This window comes from Macrobrachium nipponense, chromosome 5 (genome assembly GCF_015104395.2).
Source record: "Macrobrachium nipponense isolate FS-2020 chromosome 5, ASM1510439v2, whole genome shotgun sequence".
In the NCBI taxonomy this organism is placed as follows: domain Eukaryota; kingdom Metazoa; phylum Arthropoda; class Malacostraca; order Decapoda; family Palaemonidae; genus Macrobrachium; species Macrobrachium nipponense.
The window spans coordinates 77,717,958-77,741,693 of record NC_061107.1 but is presented as its reverse complement, the minus strand read 5'-3'; the positions used below and the strand labels follow the sequence as shown (position 1 = coordinate 77,741,693).

Below are 23,736 nucleotides of genomic sequence, written 5' to 3'. Positions count from 1 at the left end.
CAGCTACTGATTTCCTTAAGGAAAAAGGCCACCATACAAAAGGTGGGCAGAAATCCAGTTTCGACGTCGGAGGCAAAGTTACCTATGTCTTGTAATGGTATACCCACCCAATAGTGGGCCTGTGAGCTACTGATATCCTTAAGGAAAAACTCCACCATAGAAAAGACGGGCAGAAATCCAGTTTCGATGACAGACAAAGTTGCCTATGTCTCGAAATGGTATACCCACCCAATAGTGGGCCTGTGAGCTACTGATTTCCTTAAGGAAAGAGTCCTCCATACAAAAGGTGCGGAGAAATCCAGTTTCGATGACGGTAGCAAAATTGCCTATGTCTTATAATGGTATACCCACCCATTAGTGGGCCTGTCAGCTTCTGGTTTCCGTAAGGAAAAGGCCACCATACAAAATTTGGGTAGAAATTCAGTTTCGATGACAGAGGCAAAGTTGTCTATGTCCTGTAATGGTATACCCACCCATTAGTGGGCCTGACAGCCACTATTTTGATTTCCTTAAGGAAAAGGTCTACCATACAAAAGGTGGGCAGGAATCCAGTTTTGAAGACAGAGGCAAAAGTTGCCTATGTCTCAAAATGGTATACCCACCATCGGTGGGCCTGACAGCACGGTTTCCTTAAGGAAAAAGCCACCATACAAAAGTTGGTAGAAATCCAGTTTCGATGAAAGAAGCAAAGTTACCTTTGTAGCGAAATAGTAACTAACTTCCCATTAGTGGGCCTGACAGTACTGATTTCCTTAAGGTAAAAGGCCACCATACAAAAGGTGGGCAGAGATAGAGTTTTGAAGACAGAGGCAAAGTTGCCGATGTCTCGAAATGGTATACCCACCTATTAGTGGGCCTGACAGCTACTGATTTCCTTAAGGAAAAAGGCCACCATACAAAAGGTGGGCAGAAATCCAGTTTCGATGACAGAGGCAAAGTTGCCTATGTCTCCTAATGGTATACCCACCCATTAGTGGGCATGACAGCTACTGATTTCCTTAAGGAAAAAGTCCACTATATAAAAGGTGGGCAGAAATCCACTTTCGATGCCAGAGACAAAGTTGCCTATGTCTCGAAATGGTATACCCACCCATTAGTGGGCATGACAGCGACTGATTTCCTTAAGGAAAAAGTCCACCATACAAAAGGTGGGAAGAAATCCAGTTTCGATGACAGAGGCAAAGTTGCCTATGTCTCGAAATGGTATCCACCCATTAGTGGGCCTGACAGCTACTGATTTCCTTAAAAAGATGTCCACTGTACAAAAGGTGGGCAGATCCAGTTTCGATGACAAGACAAAGTTGCCTATGTCACGAAATGGTATACCCACCCAGTAGTGGGCCTGACACCTTTTGATTTCCTTAAGGAAAATGTCCAATATACAAAAGGTAGGCAGAATCTAGGTCGATGACAAAGACAAAGTTACCTATGTCACGAAATGGTATATCCACCCAGTAGTGGGCCTGACAGCTACTGATTTCCTTAAGGAAAATGTCCACTGTACAAAAGGTGTGGGCAGAAATCCAGTTTCGATGACAGAGGCAAAGTTGCTTTTGTCTCTAACTGGTATACCCACCCATCAGTGGGCCTGACAGCTACTGATTTCCTTAAGGAAAAAGTCCACTATACAAAAAGTGGCAGAAATCCAGTTTCGATGACAGAGGCAAAGTTGCCTTTGTCTCGAACTGGTATAGCCACCCACCCATTAGTGGGCCTGACCGCTACTGATTTCCTCAAGGAAAAAGTCCACTGTTCAAAAGGTGGGCAGAAATCCAGTTTTCCGATGCAGAGGCAAAGTTGCTATGTCCTCGAACTGGTATACCCACCCATTAGTGGGGGCCTGACAGCTATTGATTTCCTTCCCCAAGGAAAAAAAGGCCACTATACAAAAGGTGGGAAGAAATCCAGTTTTCGATGACAAGACAAAGTTGCCTTTGTCTCGAAACTGGTAAAATTACCCACCATTAGTGGGGCCTGACAGCTACGATTTTCCACAGGAAAAGGCCACTATAAACAAAAGTGGGCAGAAATCCAGTTTCGATGACAGAGACAAAGTTTTGCCTTTGTCGAACTGGTATACCCCACCCATTAGGGGCTGACAGCTACTGTTTCCTTAAGGAAAAAGGGTCCACTATTTAAAAAAAGGTGGGGCAGAAATCCAGTTCCGATGAACAGAGGCAAAGTGCCTATGTCTCGAATGGTATACCCAACCCATTAGTGGGCCTGACAGCTATGAGTCCCCAAGGAAAAAAGGCCACAACCAAAGGTGGGAAGAAATCCATTTCGATGACAGAGACAAAGTTGCTTTGTCTCGAACTGGTATATCCCACCCATTAGTGGGCCCTGACCGCTAACCTGGAAAAATTTTCCACAAAAGGAAAAAGTCCACTATACAAAAGGTGGGCCAAGAAATCCCAGGGTTTCGATACCCGGAAAAAGGACAAAAGGTTGGGCCTTTTGTTCTCGAAACCTTTGGTAATACCCACCCATTTAGTGGGCCTGACAGCTACTGTTTTTCCCAAGGAAAAAGTCCACTATACCAAAAAGGGTGGGCAGAAATCCAGTTTTTCCGATGACAGAGGCAAAAGTTGCCTTTATTTCCTCGAACTGGTATAACCCACCCATTAGTGGGCCTGACAGCTACTGATTTCCCCAAAACGGGGGAAAAAGGCCACTATACAAAGGTGGGAAGAAATTTCCAGGGGGGACGGATGACAGAGGCAAAGTTTGGCCTTTGTCCTGAACTGGTATAACCCACCTTAGTGTTTGGCCTGCCACCATTAGTGGGCGGACCCTCTACTGATTTCCCCAAGGTAAAAAAAAGTCCACCATACAAAAGGTGGGAAGAAATCCAGTTTCGATGACAGAGACAAAGTTGCCTTTGTCTCGAAATGGTATACCCACCCATTATTGGGCCTGACAAGCTACTGATTTCCACAAGGAAAAAGTCCACTATACAAAAGGTGGCCAGAAATCCAGTTTTGATGACCGAGGCAAAGTTGCCTTTGTCTCGAAATGGTCATAACCCAACCATTAGTGGGGCACCTGATAGCTATTGATATCCTTCTTAAGGTAAAAGTCCCACTATACAAAAGGTGGGCGAAATCCAGTTTTTTCGATGACAGAGACAAAGTTACCTATGTCTCGAAATGGTATACCCAACCATTAGTGGGCCTGATAGCTATTGATTTCCTTAGGTAAAAGTCCACTATACAAAAGGTGGGTAGAAATCTAGTTTCGAGACAGAGACAAATTGCCTTTGTCTCGAAATGGTATACCCACCCATTATTTTTGTCCCTGAAACGCGATGACAGAGACAGTTGCCTTTGTCCTCGAAATGGTATACCCCACCCATTAGTGGCCTGACCAGCTACTGATTTCCTTAAGGAAAAAGTCCACTATACAAAAGGTGGGCAGAAAGCCAGTTTCGATGACAGAGACAAAGTTGCCTATGTCTCGAACTGGTATACCCACCCAGTGGGCCAGATAGCTACTGATTTCCCTAAGGAAAAAGGGCACTATACAAAAGGTGGGCAGAAATCCAGTTTCGATGACAGAGATAAATTTGCCTTTGTCTCGAACTGGTATACCCACCCATTAGTGGGCCTGACAGCTACTGATTTCCTTAAGGAAAAAGTCCACTATACAAAAGGTGGGCAGAAATCCAGTTTCGATGACAGAGACAAAGTTGCCTATGTCTCGAACTGGTATACCCACCCTTAGTGGGTATGACAGCTACTGATTTCCTTAAGGAAAAAGTCCACTATACAAAAGGTGGGCAGAAATCCAGTTTCGATGACAGAGATAAATTTGCCTTTGTCTCGAACTGGTATACCCACCCATTAGTGGGCCTGACAGCTACTGATTTCCTTAAGGAAAAAGTCCACTATACAAAAGGTGGGCAGAAATCCAGTTTCGATGACAGAGACAAAGTTGCCTATGTCTCGAAATGGTATACCCACCCATTAGTGGGTCTGACAGCTACTGATTTCCTTAAGGAAAAAAGTCCACTATACAAAAGGTGGGCAGAAAATCCAGTTTTCGATGACAGAGACAAAGTTTGCCTTTGTCTCGAACTGGTATACCCACCCTTAGTGGGTATGACAGCTACTGATTTCCTTAAGGAAAAAGTCCACTATACAAAAGGTGGGCAGAAATCCAGTTTCGATGACAGAGACAAGTTGCCTTTGATTCGAACTGGTATACCCACCCATTAGTGGGTATGACAGCTAATGATTTCCTTAAGGAAAAAGTCCACTATACAAATGTGGGCAGAAATCCAGTTTCGATGACAGAGGCAAAGTTGCCTTTGTCTCGAACTGGTATACCCACCCATTAGTGGGCCTGACAGCTACTGATTTCCTTAAGGAAAAAGTCCACTATACAAAAGGTGGGCAGAAATCCAGTTTCGATGACAGAGGCAAAGTTGCCTATGTCTCGAAATGGTATACCCACCCATTAGTGGGCCTGACAGCTACTGATTTCCTTAAGAAAAAGTCCACCATACAAAAGGTGGGCAGAAATCCAGTTCCGATGACAGAGGCAAAGTTGCCTATGTCCTGAACTGGTATACCCACCCATTAGTGGGCCTGATAGCTATTGATATCCTTAAGGTAAAAGTCCACTATACAAAATGTGGGCAGAAATCCAGTTTCGATGACAGAGACAAGTTGCCTTTGTCTCAAACTGGTATAACCCACCCATTAGTGGGCCAGACAGCTACTGATTTCCTTAAGGAAAAAGGGCACTATACACAAAAGGTGGGCAGAAATCCAGTTTCGATGACAGAGACAAAGTTGCCTATGTCTCGAACTGGTATACCACCCCCCATTAGTGGGCGTGACAGCGACTGATTTCCTTAAGGAAAAAGTCCACTATACAAAAGGTGGGTAGAAATCCAGTTTCGATGACAGAGACAAAGTTGCCTATGTCTCGAAATGGTATACCCACCCATTAGTGGGCCTGACAGCTACTGATTTCCTTAAGGAAAAGTCCACTATACAAAAGGTGGGCAGAAATCCAGTTTCGATGACAGAGACAAAGTTGCCTATGTCTCGAACTGGTATACCCACCCATTAGTGGGCCTGACAGCTACTGATTTCCTTAAGGAAAAAGTCCACTATACAAAAGGTGGGCAGAAATCCAGTTTCGATGACAGAGACAAAGTTGCCTATGTCTCGAACTGGTAATACCCACCCATTAGTGGGCCTGACAGCTACTGATTTCCTTAAGGAAAAAGTCCACTATACAAAAGGTGGGCAGAAATCCAGTTTCGATGACAGAGGCAAAGTTGCCTATGTCTCGAACTGGTATACCCACCCATTAGTGGGCCTGACAGCTACTGATTTCCTTAAGGAAAAAGTCCACTATACAAAAGGTGGGCAGAAATCCAGTTTCGATGACAGAGGCAAAGTTGCCTATGTCTCGAACTGGTATACCCACCCATTAGTGGGCCTGACAGCTACTGATTTCCTTAAGGAAAAAGTCCACTATACAAAAGGTGGGCAGAAATCCAGTTTCGATGACAGGCAAAGTTGCCTATGTCTCGAACTGGTATACCCACCCATTAGTGGGCCTGACAGCTACTGATTTCCTTAAGGAAAAAGTCCACCATACAAAAGGTGGGCAGAAATCCAGTTTCGATGACAGAGACAAAGTTGCCTATGTCTCGAACTGGTATACCCACCCATTAGTGGGCCTGACAGCTACTGATTTCCTTAAGGTAAAAGTCCACTATACAAAAGGTGGGCAGAAATCCAGTTTTCGATGACAGGCAAAGTTGCCTATGTCCTCCGAACTGTATACCCACCCATTAGTGGGCCTGACAGCTACTAATTTCCTTAAGCCGGAAAAAGTCCACCATACAAAGGTGGGCAGAAATCCAGTTTCGATGACAGAGACAAAGTTGCCTATGTCTCGAAATGGTATACCCACCCATTAGTGGGCCTGACAGCTACTGATTTCCTTAAGGAAAAAGTCCACTATACAAAAGGTGGGCAGAAATCCAGTTTCGATGACAGAGACAAAGTTGCCTATGTCTCGAAATGGTATACCCACCCATTAGTGGTCCTGACAGCTACTGATTTCCTTAAGGAAAAAGGCCACCATACAAAAGGTGGGTAGAAATCCAGTTTCGATGACAGAGACAAAGTTGCCTATGTCTCGAAATGGTATACCCACCCATTAGTGGGCCTGACAGCTACTGATTTCCTTAAGGAAAAAGGCCACCATACAAAAGGTGGGTAGAAATCCAGTTTAGATGACAGATGCAAAGTTGCTTTTGTCTTGAACTGGTATAACCCACCCATTAGTGGGCTGTCAGCTACTGATTTCCTTAAGGAAAAAGTCCACTATACAAAAGGTGGGCAGAAATCCAGTTTCGATGACAGAGGCAAAGTTGCCTTTGTCTCGAACTGGTATACCCACCCATTAGTGGGCCTGACAGCTACTGATTTCCTTAAGGAAAAAGTCCACCATACAAAAGGTGGGCAGAAATCCAGTTTCGATGACAGAGGCAAAGTTGCCTTTGTCTCGAACTGGTATACCCACCCATTAGTGGGCCTGACAGCTACTGATTTCCTTAAAGAAAAAGGCCATTATTCAAAAGGTGGGCAGAAATCTAGTTTCGATGACAGAGGCAAAGTTGCCTATGTCTCGAAATGATATACCCACACATTAGTGGGCCTGACAGCTACTGATTTCCTTGAGGAAAAACCCCATCATACAAAAGGGGGCCAGAAAGCCAGTTTTGTTGTCAGAGGAAAAGTTTCCTATATTTCGAAATTGTATTCCCATCTTTCAGTGGGTCTTACAGCTATTGATTTCCTTGAGGAGAAACGTCACCATCCAGAAGGTGGGCAGAAATCCAGTTTTGATGACAGAGGTTTAGATGCCTTAGTTTCATTTAGGAGACGAGTTTGACCGACAGTATCCAGACAACTCCAAGGGCGAAATGAATGGGTCACAGACTGGCCTGATGACTCTGTTGCCGTATACACACCAAAGACAGCTAGGGAGGAACCCCAGACATGCCCTCTGAGGAACCTTGGGAGGTGTGGGGTAACACCTTCAGAGGAACCTCGCAAGGTGTGGGGGAACACCTTTAGAGGAACTTCGGAAGGTGGGGGGGAACACCTTCAAAGGAACCTCAGAAGTCATGGGTGAAATCCTTCAAAGGGCCCTGAAAAGGCATGGGGGGATGCCTTCTTAGGAACCTAGGAAGAATCTTGGAGTTCCTCCCATTCAGCCAAAGGTACGTCTTCGACTCCGTTGTCGCCAAGTCAACCTGTGACTCATCCACAATGCCCTTAGAGTGGGCCAAGCCCTTCGTCCTTCTTGCTACACAGCCAGCCAAAATTCCTACATCAGCTACTTTTGGCTGGCATTGTGATCACCTCTGCCATCTGTCCCACCTGAACAGCTGCCTCTGATTAGGGGCCTAGCTTTTTGTCCGAAAGGTTATAGTTTATCGCTTCCTTAGCAATTCTTTTGGTCATCTCCCTCAATTAAATCCTCCACCATCTGTGTAAGGACCTCCCACTGCTTTCCATAGTCTTTTTTCTCTTTCTGGGCGTTGCAGTATTCTCTGTACTGATCCTCTTCTACTTTCTGCAGTTGTTGCTGTAGGTCTTCTTCTTGGTCCAGGCGCTTGTTTTCTTCTTCACTGTTTTTCAGGGTTTCATTGACTAGGTCTTTGTTTCTATGGTCCAGTGCTATGTGTTCCAAATAGAAGTTTCTCTGGGCAGTCCCATGGAGGAGTGCCATTAACATGTACTTATCATGATTTCTCAGCTCTTCCTCCTGCATCTTTAGGTGATCCCTGACACGTTTTCGTTCTTTAATTATATTTTCGTCTTGAATCCTGCACTTTTCTCTCAATCTTTCACATTCTTCCGTAAAGTGTTCCAGTTCTTGGAGATTTTTGTTTTCTGCCTTCTTCAAAGAGCAGATCTCTCTTTCTGCAAGCTTTAAAGAAGACTCCAAGTTCTGTAGCTGGAACATAGCGCTCTCCAAGTTCTTCTGCAGCTGTTCCTTCTGTTCCTTTAGCTTGTTCTTTTCATTGTCCTTATCCCTGAGCTTCTCCTGGTAATGCAGTATTATTTCACTGCTTTTCCTCTCAAGCTCCTTTCCACGATTGAGGGCAACTTCTAGTTTGTCTTCTAGTTCCTGTTTCTCAAGTATGAATTTGCGTTCTGCGTTTAAGAAATTCTCTATCATTTGTTGCTTGCTGTGGAGCTCCAATTTTACAGTTCTTAGTGATGTCTCCATTCCGTTGCCTCTTTTCCTTTCTTCTTGCAATAGGGTCTCCATTTCGTTCCTGTGATGGAGAGCATTCCTTTTCTCGTTTACCAAAGACATCTTTAGTGTGGTCACTTCCAGAAGCGCTTCTTCTAAGGCTTCTTTAATGGTGGCGTTTTCTCCTCCTAATTCAGAGACCCAGTTCCTCATTACGTGGACTTCATCTCTCAGAATTTGGGACTGCTTATGTTCGTCTTTTAATTCTTCCGTGAGGAAAGTAATCTCCTGGCACTTATCTTCTAAATCTTCCTTAATCTTTGCATTTTGTCCGCCCAGTTCCGATAGCCAGTTCTTCATTGCCTGGACTTCTTGCATCAAAATTTGGGTCCTCTTCAATTCTTCTCCCAACTCTTTCTTCAGTGAAGTAATTACCAAGATTGCATCTCCTAAGTCTTCCTTAATCTTGGCATTCTCACCTCCTAATTCTGATATCCAGTTTTTCATGACTTCAAGTTCTGCGCCAGTGATCTCATTTTTTGCTCTTTCATTGTTTAGAGCTTCTGCTGCCAAAACCAGTCGAGATTCTTTGTGGCGCAACGCTGACTGTAGCGACTGAACTCGGTCATTTAGCATCAGGACCTCCTTCTGAAGGCTGATATTTGTCTGGGTCTCATTTACGAGGTTCTTCTCGAGCTCACAATTTTTGTCTTCAAGCTTGGTTACATTTCCGTGGCAAGCTGCAAGTTGACCTTTGTAGCAAGTAGTTAGCTCCTCAAGTCTTGAATTTACTGATTTTGTGAGCTCTAGTTGTCTTTCTGAAGCCTCACGATATCTTTCTTTGCCTCGTGCAACAGGCGTTCCAGTTCATACCTCCTCCCCTCCTCCTCCTCCTCCTCCTCCTCCTCACCATCCTCCTCCTCCTCATTTACCTCGGTGATTTCGAGCTCCTCTGTTTTCCGAAATTTCTTGCTTCTTCCCCCTTCCCCCCTTCCCTTCTCCCTCTTTCCTCTTTCCTTTTGCAGTCGGGTCGTCATAGCTGTCGAGTTTTTCCTCCACCTCCTCCTCCTCTACGTCCTCATCAAAATCAGAGCTGTCGAATTCTTCCTCCACCAGCTCTTCCTCCTCCTCCTCCTCTGCGTCCTCATCAGAATCAACATCAGAACTGTCTAATTCTTCCTCTTCCTCCTCCTCCTCATTATCATCGTCATCATCAGAATAGGCATCAGAGCTGTCAAGTTCTTCCATATCATCATTGTAGCTGTCAGTTTCTTCCACCTCCTCCTCCTCAGAACATTCCAGATCCTCGGTGTCCAGAATTGAATCCGATGTGGGCACTTCCTGGTCGTCTTCGGCGTGATCAAGGTCATCGCATCCAATGAGTTTAGGCTTCCAGTAAACAGCCAAGAGCAGCGCCAGAGCCCCTGCCATCAAAGCCATCCAGGGGACGGCACCGGCAGAGGCTGGCGTCTCAATGCTTCCGCTGTCCGGTCGCGTTTCCACGACCTCTGGGCTCCAAGACTCGGCGACGACAGCACGATGAAGAGTTTCCAGTGAGTGTCCTGTAGTGGGTCCTCGGCATTGAATTATGTTCAGTAATTCCTGCGCGATCAAATAGTACACTTCGCAAGGGACGAGTGCGAGTACCAATACGAGCAGATTCAATCCAAAGACTTGTAAGCATAATTCGCAAGGGGCGAGTGCGAGCACGAGCATATTCAATACTAATACTAGCATAGCAAACATTCTGAAATGTTAACCGTTTACCATGGCTTTCACCTAGACTAGTTTCAGAATCTGCCACGTCCTGGGTACGTCTCCGAAGGAGGGAAGAAGCGAGTGAAGAAGCAGGATCCATTCCGAGGAAGACTCCAGAACAAACAGGATTCCTACCGAGTCCTCATCGTTCTTGTCTCGTCTCCAGAGATTTATTCTTCTTCTTGGTCTTCTCCGTCTTCTTCTTCCTTCTTTTCTATTCTTCTTCTTCTACTTCTTCTTCGTTTGGGAGTTCTGAAGGCAGTGTCCGGGTGCCGCCGGAGGCTCCGCCGTTGAAGTTCCTTGAAGAACCGAAGCTGGTCCAAAGAATCCTCGGAAATCGTCATCCCCAACACCTCAGCTGAAATCATGACTTAATTTTTCTTCTCTATAACGTTTTCCTCCACCTATCTACTTATGCCAATCTCGCCTTTTATTTTTACATATTTCTATTTCATATTTCTATTTATTGATGCCATATTTCGCTCTGCTGGTTCTGTTTTTTTCTATGATGAGAGCATTTTGCACACACACACACACACACACACACACACAGACACACACACACACACACACACACATATATATATATATATAATAATATATATAGTATATATATATATATATAGATATATGTTATTTAAAACTACTGTGGCTCATGTTACTGACACAGCAATGGCGTGGAAATGAATAGTCATTTCAGATAGATTTAGGTGACCTTGACCCAATTGTTATTACACCGGGTCAAACCTAGATAGAATTAGGTGACCTTGACCCCCATATAAATCATATTGTGATAAAGATGCAATGTATATACACATGAATGTGTAGTGTGTGTAAATATAAATATATATAAATACTTTTGAAGTGTACTTTCAAACATACAGACCCTGGCATTAAAACTTTAATAGCTCTCTCTCTCTCTCTCTCTCTCTCTCTCTCTCTCTCTCCTAGCTTGTTGACTCATTAGCATTTAGAGCATCCCTTAGTATTTGTATGTGACGCCCCAGAAAATAAACTATTCAATATTCTGCGTAAACACGAAATTTTTAATCTTAAGTATAGAAGGTTATTTTTTATTATACTCTTAAATATGCAAATTGATTTTTTATTATACTCTTAAATATAGAAATTGATTTTTTACTATAACCTTAGATATACAATTTTTTTTAATTTTTACTCTTCAGTATATAAACTAATGTTTTATTACACTCCTAATATACAAATGAATTGTTTATTACATGCGAATTTATATATTGATGAATATCAAGTCTGTCAATTTGATTTTGAAAATGAAAGGGTTCATCTTCTGAATAATAACAATAATAATAATAATAATAATAATAATAATAATAATAATAATAATAATAATAATAATAATAATAATAATAATAATAATAATAATGAAATAGTCTAAATGAATCCAATTTTCCAAACAGAACAGATGTTTGCGGTCACCTTTGGTTTCAACCAAACTAGGGTTCATCTTCTGATTAATAATAATAATAATAATAATATAGTAATAGTATAAATGAATCCAATTCTGCATACAAAACAGACATTTACGGTTAACTTTGGTTCAAACCAAGCTAGGGTTCATCTTCTGATTAGTAATAATAATAATAATAATAATAATAATAATAATAATAATAATAATAATAATAATAATAATAGTCTAAATGAATTCAATTCTGCATACAGAAGAGATATTTACGGTCAACTTTGATTTCAAACCAAGCTAGGGTATCTTTTCTCTCTCAAGTGTTTCCATCATCTCGTAGCACTCCTTCAAACCCATCAGAACTCTCACCTACGTGGGAGTTCATGTCCCCATATAATGTTAAGGCGCTGGATTTTATTGATCTCTCTTTTTAAACAACTACGACTGCAATCTGTTTCTACCACTCTCTCTACCTTTCCTTCGCCTTCATCTACCATAACTCTACTAGTAGATTTCCCTAGCTAATATTCCTACATAACTATTCATATAGACTTCTGCACTTCTTAACAATAACACTAATAGTTAACCTCCTGGAACTCTTTCTATATCTTCTTCTAATTTCCCTCTTGGATTCCTCCTCCTCCTCTTCACTACACCCTTGTTGAAGAGCGTATACCATACTCTCTTATCTTTAACAAACTATAAGCCTACGAGCCAGTCACTGATAGGCTGGATTTCTGTGACATTCTGCAGCTAATCTGGATGGAGACTCATTCCTACTGCATTTCTCCTTGTGTCTTCCCCAGCGTAGTAAACTTTATGTCCTTCTCCAAGCTTTCATGCGCTTTTCCCCTTTCATTTAGTTTCCTGTAAACGTAGAATCATACTTTTCCTTCTCTTCATGACATGAACCAATTCTCTTCCCTTTCCTGTGAGGCTGCGTCTATTGCCTTGAAATTCGACCACCTACCAGGTGCTGTACTTCACCGTCAGTCTGCATTGCTTCAATAATGGCTAATGTTGATCGAGGTTGGCTCGGGCTGGACGACGTCTGTTGTTCACGTGGTGCCCATTATCGTTCCCACATACGGAAAACAACAAATATGTGGATGATCTTCGCTTATCATTTTGTTTTAGAAGAGAATCATCAATCATTGGTTAATAACTGGTTTAATTTGGGTAATTTCATGTAATTTCATTCGTTTTGTATTTGTTTCATTTAAGTTTTTCCCCCCCTTTTTTTTTATCTCGCTGTAATTTGCAGTTTTTGTCGTTGTTGTATTTATTTTGTATCCTTCTCGTTTTTTTACACAAAAATGGTACAGTGACTACCTTTTATGTCACGTTATCAAAATCCTTAATAATAATCATCACAACTTTTTTTCACAAAATGGTACAATGACTATCTTTTGTGTCACGTTATCAAAATCCCTTATAAATAATCATTATCACATAACTTTTTTTCACAAAATGATACAATAACTATCTTTTGTGTCACGTTGTCAAAATCCTTTATAATAATCATTATTACAACTTTTTTCACAAAATGGTACAGTGACTACCTTTTGTGTCACGTGATCAAAATCCTCAATAATAATAATTATCACAACTTTTTTTCACAAAATGGTACAATGACTAGCGTTTGTGTCACGTTGTCAAAATCCTTTATAATAATTATTATCGCATAAAGCTTCTCTGTCAAGTTTATATCAGTAACCATACTGTATCCAGTTGACATTTATAGTATATATAAAGTAGTTTCAAAAAGTGTGAGCTTATGTTTTTGTCAAAGAGCCTGTGCATGTATAAGCCCAAGAAACGGAAGTCAGGATATAAAGCACTCAGAATGCGTGTCCTTGGTTTGGCTCGCAGTTTTATCAGTGTCCTAGTGACAAACAAGGTTTTTTTTTATTACATAATATAAACCAATCAACTTTTACTCAATCGTGTCTAGCTCCCCGTATCCTCACGTGAGATGGACGGCGCTCAGATGCAAGTTCTCTTCCATCTTTCTAGCACTTGTCTGTTAGCGGAATCTTCTTTGGATCGTTAGCCTGTTTGAAAGGCTTGACGCTTCTTGCCATTGACGTCATTGCAATACAAGTTGGGAGAGGAGATAGGAACTCTCTCTCTCTCTCTCTCTCTCTCTCTCTCTCTCTCTCTCTCTCTCTCTCTCATTATTATCATTGCCGTCTATTGGTGTGAAAGGTGTGGCGATGATGCTCTACGCATGCGCAGAGAGCATGGAATTGGGGAGCACACTATCACCATATGTGCAACACCTGGTGTTTTGACATTTTGGAAAGGCAAGGGCAAATGATCTCCTATGAATTTTACAGGTTTAAGGACGACAACAATAACTTTACGTAAGTTTAGATGGCATTTCTGGTGACGAGTGTCTTTTCTTTCATATCTTTTTTTCGTTTATGTTTCAAAGACCTGAGGATCCATTCTTCTTCTGCGATGGTTCTTGTTCAAATAGAGTAAACCCTCACCCCTCCCCCCTCAATAAAATAATTTTGTATAGTGTGTGTGTGTGTGTGTGTAAGTTGTTCGTACAGTTTATGACTCAATATGGATATAGAGACTTGTTTGCCTATCAGAGGAAAAAGAATAAAAAAAAAATATTGTTATGTGACTCAGTTTATGCCGAATCATTAAAACAAACAGGTTTGGTTCACTCGCTTTAGGTTTTCTTAACTGCTCTTCATTTGTTTGTTTACCCATCTCTGTGTTACATCCAAACGTTGGCGTGGCTGTAGATAAAATATAAGTTTTAATCCAGATGTTAACAGTTAGTGAAATGATAACGATAATAATAATGATAATGATGATGATGAGAAAAAACTGATAGGTATCAAGACCAGAAATTAGAAATAAGAAGCTTATGGGATATGCCAGTGGAAAATGTACCCATAATCATAGGAACATTGGGAGCCACGATCCCAAGACCCCTGAAAAGGAATCTGGACAAATTAGAAGGTGAAGTAGCTCAAGGACTCATGCAGAAGAGTGCGCTCCTAGAAACAGCGCACGTAGTAGGAAAAGTGCAACCCAAGACCCCACACTATAAAAACCACCCAGTTAAATAGGATGACTGAGATAAGAAAAAAATATTGATAATTTTTGCCAATAAGCAGTTTATTTCTACACTGATAAGACAAAGATGAACTACTGCAAATCAGAACACGTACTCGTACCCTGTTTCATATGTTAACACAGGATTGATAGATTGGTTATGTCTATTAAAACAGCTTCTTTCTCAACCAACTCACTGATCCATTTAGTTGATAGCAGTGACATGGCCTTTAGTCCAGGAAATAAGATAATGAAGTACGGAGGCGAGATCTCTCTGCTGCAATGTAAGTTCCGTTGTTCCCTTGCATGAGCTGCATTGTAATGTATGATTTGGAGCTTATGATGGAGCTTTGTGTTACCATTAGTTCAAGCTTTGCTTTGTTTTATCCTTGATTCACACTTTACTTTGTGTTACTGTTAATTCAAGTTTTGCTTTGTGTTGCCGTTGATTCTAGCTTGGCTGTGTGTTATTGTCGATTCAAGCTTTGATTTGTGCTACTGTTAATTCAAGCTTTGCATTGTGTTACCGTTGATTCTAGCTTTGCATTGTGTTACTGTTGATTCAAGCTTTGCTTTGTGTTATTGTCGATTCAAGCTTGACTCTGTTACCACTTATTCAAGCTTTGCTTAGTGATCCTTTTCATTCAAGCATTGCTTAGTGTTACCGTTGATTCAAGCTTTGCTTTGTGTCACCATTGGTTCAAGCTTTGCTTTGTGTCACCGTTGATTCAAGCTTTGCTTTGTGTCACCGTTGATTCAAGCTTTGCTTTGTGTCACCGTTGATTCAAGCTTTCTGAAGTCTTGGTGTTAATTTATTTTTTTCGCACAAGATTTGGCTGGTGGTGGTGATTACTCTTTTCCCAACCATGGTAGTTATGATTTGTGTCTCCGTAGAAAGAGATGCCGTTCGATTATCTAAACTTACGCTCTATTTCTGCAGGAATCTATCAATAGAGGCCTGGAGTGCAGTTGTTTTCCATAGCATAAAATTAAATATTCTGTTTTAAATCATACATTGTCCAACATTTTAGAAAAATCTCTTTCCTTACATTGTTCAGTTGTGGAATAGTATGCCCTCCACAGTTTTTGTTTTTGTTTTTTGTTTCTTTGGTGTGTGAGTGTGTGTGTGTGAGTACTTGTTGAGTGGTATGGTTATGTTGAGACTGTTGGAATTTGAACTGGGTATTGTATAGGATTCAGCACTTTTTACATTCAAAGATTGAAAACAGTTTAATTCAGTAATTGCTCTCAAACATTTTCTTATCTTATGCCATTGTCTTCTTTCCAAGTCGAAGTCTAGAGAATACTAAAAATTATAATAATAATGTGAGAAAAATTATATATAATAATATTTACGCGGATTTAAAGATGACATTAAGGAAATATAAGATCACCTATTTTTTATAGGAAATTATACTTTATTTAAAGGTGGACTTTACAACAATTTGGGAAATTTGTTTCACTTTCATTGTTTAGCTAAAATTTCATTCATTATGTGTCCTCGTAAAGCCATGACGTAAATTCAGATGTTCTGCGCAGATTTTCCAGTTGTTCTGCAGTTTCCAGTTATTCTGTGTAGATTTTCCAGTTGTTCTGGGCAGATTTTCCAGTTAGTTGTTCTGCGCAGATTATCCAGTTGTTTTGCGCAGATTTTCCAGTTGTTCTGTGTAGATTTTCAAGTTGTTTTGTGTAGATTTTCCAGTTGTTCTGCAGTTTCCAGTTGTTCCGTGCAGTTTTCAGTTGTTCTGTGTAGACTTTCCAGTTGTTCTGCAGTTACCAGTTGTTCTGTGTAGATTTTCCAGTTGTTTTGCCCAGATTTTCCAGTTGTTCTACAGTTTCCAGTTGTTCTGTGTAGATTTTCCAGTTGTTTTGCGCAGATTTTCCAGTTGTTCTGCAGTTTCCAGTTGTTCTGTGTAGATTTTCCAGTTGATTTGCGCAGATTTTCCATTTGCTCTGCAGTTTCCAGTTATTCTGTTTAGAATTTCCAGTTTTCTGTGTAGATTTTCCAGTTGTTCTGCAGTTTCCAGTTGTTCTGTGTAGATTTTCCAGTTGTTCTGTGTAGATTTTCCAGTTGTTCTGCGCAGGTTTTCCAGTTGTTCTGTGTTGATTTTCCAGTTGTTCTGTGTAGATTTTCCAGTTGTTCTGCAGTTTCCAGTTGTTCTGTGTAGATTTTCCAGTTGTTCTGTGTAGATTTTCCAGTTGTTCTGCAGTTTCCAGTTGTTCTGTGTAGATTTTCCAGTTGTTCTGTGCAGGTTTTCCAGTTGTTCTGTGTAGATTTTCCAGTTGTTCTGCAGTTTCCAGTTGTTCTGAGTAGATTTTCCAGTTGTTCTGCAGTTTCCAGTTGTTCTGAGTAGATTTTCCAGTTATTCTGTGTAGATTTATCAGTTATTCTGTGTAGAATTTCCTGTTTTCTGTGTAGATTTTCCAGTTGTTCTGTGCAGTTTTCAGTTGTTCTGTTTAGAATTTCATGTTTTCTGTGTAGATTTTCCAGTTGTTCTGTGTAGATTTTCCAGTTGTTCTGTTGAGAATTTCCAGTTTTTTGTGTAGATTTTCCAGTTGTTCTGCAGTTTCCAGTTGTTCTGTGTAGATTTTCCAGTTGTGCTGTGTAGATTTTCCAGTTGTTCTGCAGTTTCCAGTTGTTCTGCGCAGATTTTCCAGGTGTTCTGTGTAGATTTTCCAGTTGTTCTGCACAAGTTTTCCAGTTGTTCTGTGTAGACTTTCCAGTTGTTCTGCAGTTTCCAGTTATTCTGTGTAGATTTTCCAGTTGTTCTGCAGTTTCCAGTTGTTCTGTGTAGAATTTCCAGTTGTTCTGCAGTTTCCAGTTGTTCTGTGTAGATTTTCCAGTTGTTCTGCAGTTTCCAGTTGTTCTGTGTAGATTTTCCAGTTGTTCTGCAGTTTCCAGTTGTTCTGTGTAGAATTTCCAGTTGTTCTGCAGTTTCCAGTTGTTCTGTGTAGATTTTCCAGTTATTCTGTGTAGATTTTCCAGTTGTTCTGCAGTTTCCAGTTGTTCTGCAGTTTCCAGTTGTTCTGTGTAGACTTCCCAGTTGTTCTGTGCAGTTTTCAGTTGTTCTGTGTAGATTTTCCAGTTGTTCTGCAGTTTCCAGTTGTTCTGTGTAGATTTTCCAGTTGTTCTGCAGTTTCCAGTTGTTCTGTGTAGATTTTCCAGTTGTTCTGCAGTTTCCAGTTGTTCTGTGCAGTTTCCAGTTATTCAGTGTTGATTTTCCAGTTGTTCTGTGTAGATTTTCCAGTTGTTCTGCAGTTTCCAGTTGTTCTGCGCAGATTTTCCAGTTGTTTTGCGCAAACTTTCCAGTTGTTCTGCAGTTTCCAGTTTTTCAGTGTAGATTTTCCAGTTTGTCCTGTGTAGATTTGCCAGTTGTTATGCCCAGATTTTCCAGTTGTTCTATGTAGATTTTCCAGTTGTTCTGTGTAGATTTTCAAGTTGTTCTGCAGTTTCCAGTTGTTCTGCGCAGATTTTCCAGTTGTTCTGCAGTTTCCAGTTGTTCTGCACAGATTTTCCAGTTGTTCTACAGTTTCCAGTTGTTCTGTGTAGATTTTCCAGTTGTTATGCGCAGATTTTCCAGTTGTTCTGTGTAGATTTTCCTGTTGTTCTGCAGTTTCCAGTTGTTCTGTATAGATTATCCTGTTGTTCTGCAGTTTCCAGTTGTTCTGTGTAGTTCTTCCAGTTTTCTGTGTAGATTTTCCAATTGTTCTGTAGTTTCTAGTTGTTCTGTGTAGATTTTCCAGTTGTTCTGCAGTTTCCAGTTGTTCTGTGTAGATTTTCCAGTTGTTCTGCAGTTTCCAGTTGTTCTGTATAGATTTTCCAGCTGTTCTGTAGTTTCCAGTTGTTCTCTGTATATTTTCCAGTTGTTCTGCAGTTTCCAGTTATTCTGTGTAGAATTTCCAGTTTTCTTTGTAGAATTTCCAGTTGTTCTGTGCAGTTTCCAGTGGTTCTGTGTAGATTTTCCAGTTGTTCTGCAGTTTCCAGTTATTCTGTGTATAATTTCCAGTTTTCTGTGTAGATTTCCCAGTTGTTCTGCAGTTTCCAGTTGTTCTGTGTAGATTTTCCAGTTGTTCTGCGCAGATTTTCCTGTTGTTGTGTGTAGATTTTCCAGTTGTTCTGCAGTTTCCAGTTGTTCTGTGTAGATTTTTCCAGTTTTATGTGTAGATTTTCCAGTTGTTCTGCAGTTTCCAGTTGTTCTGTGTAGATTTTCTAGTTGTTCAGCAGTTTCCAGTTGTTCTGTGTAGATTTTCCAGTTGTTCTGTGTAGATTTTTTAGTTGTTATGCGCAGATTTTCCAGTGGTTCTGTGTAGATTTTCCAGTTGTTCTGCAGTTTCCAGTTGTTCTGTGTAGATTATCCTGTTGTTCTGCAGTTTTGCCGGAGTTGTTTTATGTGTGTTTTCTTCCAGTTTTCGTGTAGAATCCATGTTCTGCAGTTTTCCAGTTGTTTTCTGTTGTAGATTTTCAGTTGTTTTTGCAGTTTCCCAGTTGTTTTCTGTGTAGATGTTCCAGTTGTTCTGCCAGTTTCCAGTTGTCTCTGTGTAGATTATCACTCGTTGTTCTGCAGTTAGTTTCCAGTTGTTAATGTGAGTTCTTACAGTTTTTCTGTGTAGATTTTCCAATGTTTCCTGAGTTTCCCGTTGTTCTGTGTAGATTTTCTCAGTTGTTTTGACGTTTTCAGTTTGTTAGTGTAGATTGGTTCCAGTTGTGCAGTTTGCAGGTGTTCATTCAGAATGTGTAGATTTTCCAGTTGTTCTGCAAGTTCCTTTAGTTGTTTTCTGTGTAGATTTTCAAGTTGGTTCTTCTTGCAGTTTCCAGTTGTTTCTGGTGTATAGTTTTACAGTTGTTCTGTGTAGATTTCCAGTTCTACAGTTTCCAGTTATTCCGGTGTAGAATTTCCAGGTTTTCTGTGTAGATATATCAGTTGTTTTCTTGAGCAGTTTCCAGTTGTTCTGGTTGGAGATTTTCCAGTTGTTCTGCCAGTTCCAGCTAAATCTGTGCTTTAGAATTTCCAGTTTTTGTGTTCGATTTTCCAGTTGTTTCTGCTGTTTTCCGTTCGTTTGATGTAGACTATTTTTTCCAGTTGTTCTTGCAGTTTACAGTTGTTCTTGGAGATTTTCCAGTTGTTTCCGGAGTTTAGTTGTTGTGTTGTAGATGTTCCAGTTGTGCGCAAATTTTCCTGTTGTTGTGTGTAGATTTTCCAGTTGTTCTGCAGTTTCCAGTTGTTCTGTGTAGATTTTTCCAGTTTTATGTGTAGATTTTCTAGTTGTTCTGCAGTTTCCAGTTGTTCTGTGTAGATTTTCCAGTTGTTCGGCAGTTTCCAGTTGTTCTGTGTAGATTTTTCAGTTGTTCTGCAGTTTCCAGTTGTTCTGTGTAGATTTTCCAGTTGTTCTGTGTAGATTTTCAAGTTCTGCAGTTTCCAGTTATTCTGTGTAGAATTTCCAGTTTTCTGTGTAGATTTTCCAGTTGTTCTGTGCAGTTTCCAGTTGTTCTGTGTAGATTTTCCTGTTGTTCTTTCTAGATTTTCCAGTTGTTCGGCAGTTGCCAGTTTTTCTGCAGTTTCCAGTTGTTCTGTGTAGATTTTCTAGTTGTTCTGTGCAGTTTTCAGTTCTGTGTAGATTTTCCAGTTGTTCTGCAGTTTCCAGTTGTTTTGTTTAGAATTTCCAGTTTTCTGTGTAGATTTTCCAGTTGTTTTGCAGTTTCCAGTTGTTCTGTTTAGAATTTCCAGTTTTCTGTGTAGATTTTCCAGTTGTTCTGCAGTTTCCAGTTGTTCTGTGTGTATTTTCCAGTTGTTATGCGCAGGTTTTCCAGTTGTTTTGTGTAGATTTTCCAGTTGTTCTGCAGTTTCCAGTTGTTCTGTTTAGAATTTCCAGTTTTCTGTGTAGATTTTCCAGTTGTTCTGCAGTTTCCAGTTGTTCTGTGTAGATTTTCCAGTTGTTCTGTGTAGATTTTCCAGTTGTTCTGCGCAGGTTTTCCAGTTGTTCTGTGTTGATTTTCCAGTTGTTCTGTAGTTTCCAGTTATTCTGTGTAGATTTTCCAGTTATTCTGTGTAGATCTTTCAGTTATTCTGTGTAGATTTTCCAGTTGTTCTGCAGTTTCCAGTTATTCTGTGTAGAATTTCCAGTTTTCTGTGTAGATTTTCCCATTGTTCTGCAGTTTACAGTTGTTCTTTGTAGATTTTCCAGTTGTTCTGCGCAAGGTTTTTCCAGTTGTTCTCATATTTTCCAGTTTTGTGTTAGATTTTCCAGATTGTTTTCTGCAGTTTTTCCAGTTATTTCCTTTGTAGATTTTTCAGTTTATTCTGTGTAGATTTTCCATTGGTTTTCCTGTGTTTAGATTTTCCGTGTTTGTTTCTGCATTTCCAGTTGTTGTTGCGGCAGATTTTCCTAGTTTTTTCTGCAGTTTCCAGTTATTCTGTGTAGATTTTTCAGTTATTCTGTGTAGATTTTCCAGTTGTTCTTTGTAGATTTTTCAGTTGTTCTGCAGTTTCCAGTTATTCTTTGTAATTTTCTTTTCCTAGTTGTTTTCTGCATGTTTCCAGTTATTCTTGTTTTGTTTAGAATTTTTTTTCCAAAGTTGTTTTTCTGTGTAGAGTTTCCAGTTGTTCTGCAGTTTCCAGTTATTCTGTGTAGATTTTCCAGTTCTGTGTAGATTTTCCAGTTGTTCTGGACAGATTTTCCAGTTTTTCTGCAGTTTCCAGTTGTTCTGTGTAGATTTTCCAGTTCTGTGTAGATTTTTCAGTTGTTCTGGGCCGACATTCCAGTTAGTTGTTCTGTGCCGATTTTCCAGTTGTTCTGCAGTTTCCAGTTGCTCTGTGCAGTTTTCAGTTGTTCTGTGTAGATTTTCCAGTTGTTCTGCAGTTTTCAGTTGTTCTGTGTAGATTTTCCAGTTGTTCTGTGCATTTTTCAGTTGTTCTGTGTAGATTTTCCAGTTGTTCTGCAGTTTCCAGTTGTTCTGTTGAGTTTCCAGTTTTTCGGTGTAGATTTTCCAGTTGTTCTGTGCAGTTTTCAGTAGTTCTGTGTAGATTTTCCTGTTGTTCTGTGCAGTTTTCAGTTGTTCTTTATAGAATTTCCAGTTCTTCTGCAGTTTCCAGTTGTTCTGTGCAGTTTCCAGTTGTTCTGTGTAGATTTTTCCAGTTGTTCTGCCGTTTCCAGTTTTTCGGTGTAGATTTTCCAGTTGTTCTGTGCAGTTTTCAGTAGTTCTGTGTAGATTCCAGTTGTTCTGCTGTTTCCAGTTGTTCTGTGTAGATTTTCCAGTTGTTCTGCAGTTTCCAGTTGTTCTTTGTAGATTTTCCAGTTGTTCTGCAGTTTCCAGTTGTTCTGCGCAGTTTTTAGTTGTTCTGTGTAGATTTTCCAGTTGTTCTGCAGTTTCCAGTTGTTCTGTGCAGTTTTCAGTTGTTCTGTGTAGATTTTCCAGTTGTTCTGCAGTTTCCAGTTGTTCTGGATTTTCCAGTTGTTCTGCAGTTTCCAGTTGTTCTGTGCAGTTTTCAGTTGTTCTGTGTAGATTTTCCAGTTGTTCTGCACAGTTTTCAGTTGTTTTGTGTAGATTTTCCAGTTGTTCTGCAGTTTCCAGTTGTTCTGCAGTTTCCAGTTGTTCTGTGCAGTTTCCAGTTGTTCTGTGTAGATTTTCCAGTTGTTCTGCAGTTTCCAGTTGTTCTGTGTAGATTTTCCTGTTGTTCTGCAGTTTCCAGTTGTTCTGTGCAGTTTTCAGTTGTTCTGTTTAGATTTTCCAGTTGTTCTGCAGTTTCATGTTGATTGTTTCTGTGTAGATTTTCCAAGTTGGTTCTTTGTTGTAATTTTTCCAAGTTGTTCTTCAGTTTCCAGTTGTTTTCCTTGTGCCAGGTTTCCAGTTGTTCCTTTGTAGATTTTCAGGTTTTGTTGCTTCAGTTTTCCAGTTGTTCTGTGCGGTTTTCCAGTTGTTCTGTGTAGTCCAGTTTGTTTCTGCAGTTTTTCCAGTTGTTTCTTGTGCGTTTTCCAGTTGTGTGTAGATTTTCTCAGTTGTTCGTCATTTTCCAGTTGTTCTTGTTTCCAGTTTTCCGTTTTCTGTTTGTTATTCTTTTTTCCTTTTGTTCTGCAGTTCCAGGTTGTTCTGTGCAGTTTTCCCATTGTTCGTGAGGATTTTCCAGGTGTTCCTGCATTTTCCAGTTTGTTCTGTGCAGTTCCAGTTGTTTTGTGTAGTTGTTTTCCAGTTGTTCTGCATTTCCAGTTGTTCTGTGGAATTTTCTAGGTTGTTCTGCAGTTTCCAGTTGTTCTGTGCAGTTTCCAGTTGTTCTGTGTTTAGATTTTTCCAGTTGTTCTGCCGTTTCCAGTTGTTCTGTCAGTTTCCCAGTTGTTCTTGTAGATTTTCCAGTTGTTCTGCAGTTTTTAGTTGTTCTGTGTAGATTTTCCAGTTGTTCTGTGTAGATTTTCCAGTTGTTCTGCAGTTTCCAGTTGTTCTGTGCAGTTTCCAGTTGTTCTGTGTAGATTTTCCAGTTGTTCTGCAGTTTCCAGTTGTTCTGTGCAGTTTCCAGTTGTTCTGTGTAGATTTTCCAGTTGTTCTGCAGTTTCCAGTTGTTCTGTGTGGATTTTTCAGTTGTTCTGCAGTTTCCAGTTTTTCTGTGTGGATTTTCCAGTTGTTCTGTGTAGATTTTCTAGTTGTTCTACAATTTCCAGTTGTTCTGTGTAGATTTTCCAGTTGTTCTGCAGTTTCCAGTTGTTCTGTGCAGTTTCCAGTTGTTCTGTGTAGATTTTCCAGTTGTTCTGCAGTTTCCAGTTGTTCTGTGTAGATTTTCCAGTTGTTCTGCAGTTTCCAGTTGTTCTGTGTGGATTGTCCAGTTGTTCTGGGTAGACTTTCCAATTAGTTCTTCCGCGCAGATTTTCGTGGCCCCTTTCTGCCCGTTTTGCAATCTCCAGTTTACTCCCAATTTCTTGGTCTGGTCTCCGTATAACCAAACAACCTTTATGTAAAACTATTTTCTTACTCAACCTTTGTATAAAACTATTTTTTACTCTTCAAGCACATTTCACACTCCCTTGACTTTCAGGTGTGACCTACAACCATCTAGTATTATAGTTTGTAGAAATAAAAGACGATTTTTTTTTTTTTATAAAACATGAAGTACAAAAAAAAAGACAATGGTACAATAAAAAAAAAGACTATGATAAAAAAAACTAAATTTTTTTAGCAACGCAAAAAAATAAGATTGATTAAAATAATAATAAAAAATTACACGAGCAAACTATGTAAGAAG

The 23,736-nt window shown here is 40.2% G+C and overlaps 3 protein-coding genes across 3 annotated transcripts in view; 1 reads left to right on the top strand and 2 right to left on the bottom strand.

The window, feature by feature from the left end:
* LOC135215438 (uncharacterized) overlaps positions 1-23,736 on the top strand; it is a 166,365-nt gene that overhangs the window by 124,582 nt on the left and 18,047 nt on the right. The window lies entirely within an intron of this gene.
* On the bottom strand, positions 7,477-8,871 carry LOC135215832 (GRIP1-associated protein 1-like). Its single transcript, XM_064250785.1, has one exon. The coding sequence runs from the start codon at positions 8,869-8,871 to the stop codon at positions 7,477-7,479; it is 1,395 nt and encodes a 464-aa protein (XP_064106855.1).
* Positions 9,160-9,675, bottom strand: LOC135215831 (glutamic acid-rich protein-like). Its single transcript, XM_064250784.1, has one exon. It carries the CDS (start codon positions 9,673-9,675, stop codon positions 9,160-9,162), a length of 516 nt encoding a protein of 171 aa, XP_064106854.1.

What these genes read in the sequence shown, in the direction of transcription:
- LOC135215832 (XM_064250785.1), bottom strand. Translation starts at nt 8,871, where the DNA reads ATGCTAAATGACCGAGTTCAGTCGCTACAGTCAGCGTTGCGCCACAAA.
- LOC135215831 (XM_064250784.1), bottom strand. Translation starts at nt 9,675, where the DNA reads ATGGCTTTGATGGCAGGGGCTCTGGCGCTGCTCTTGGCTGTTTACTGG.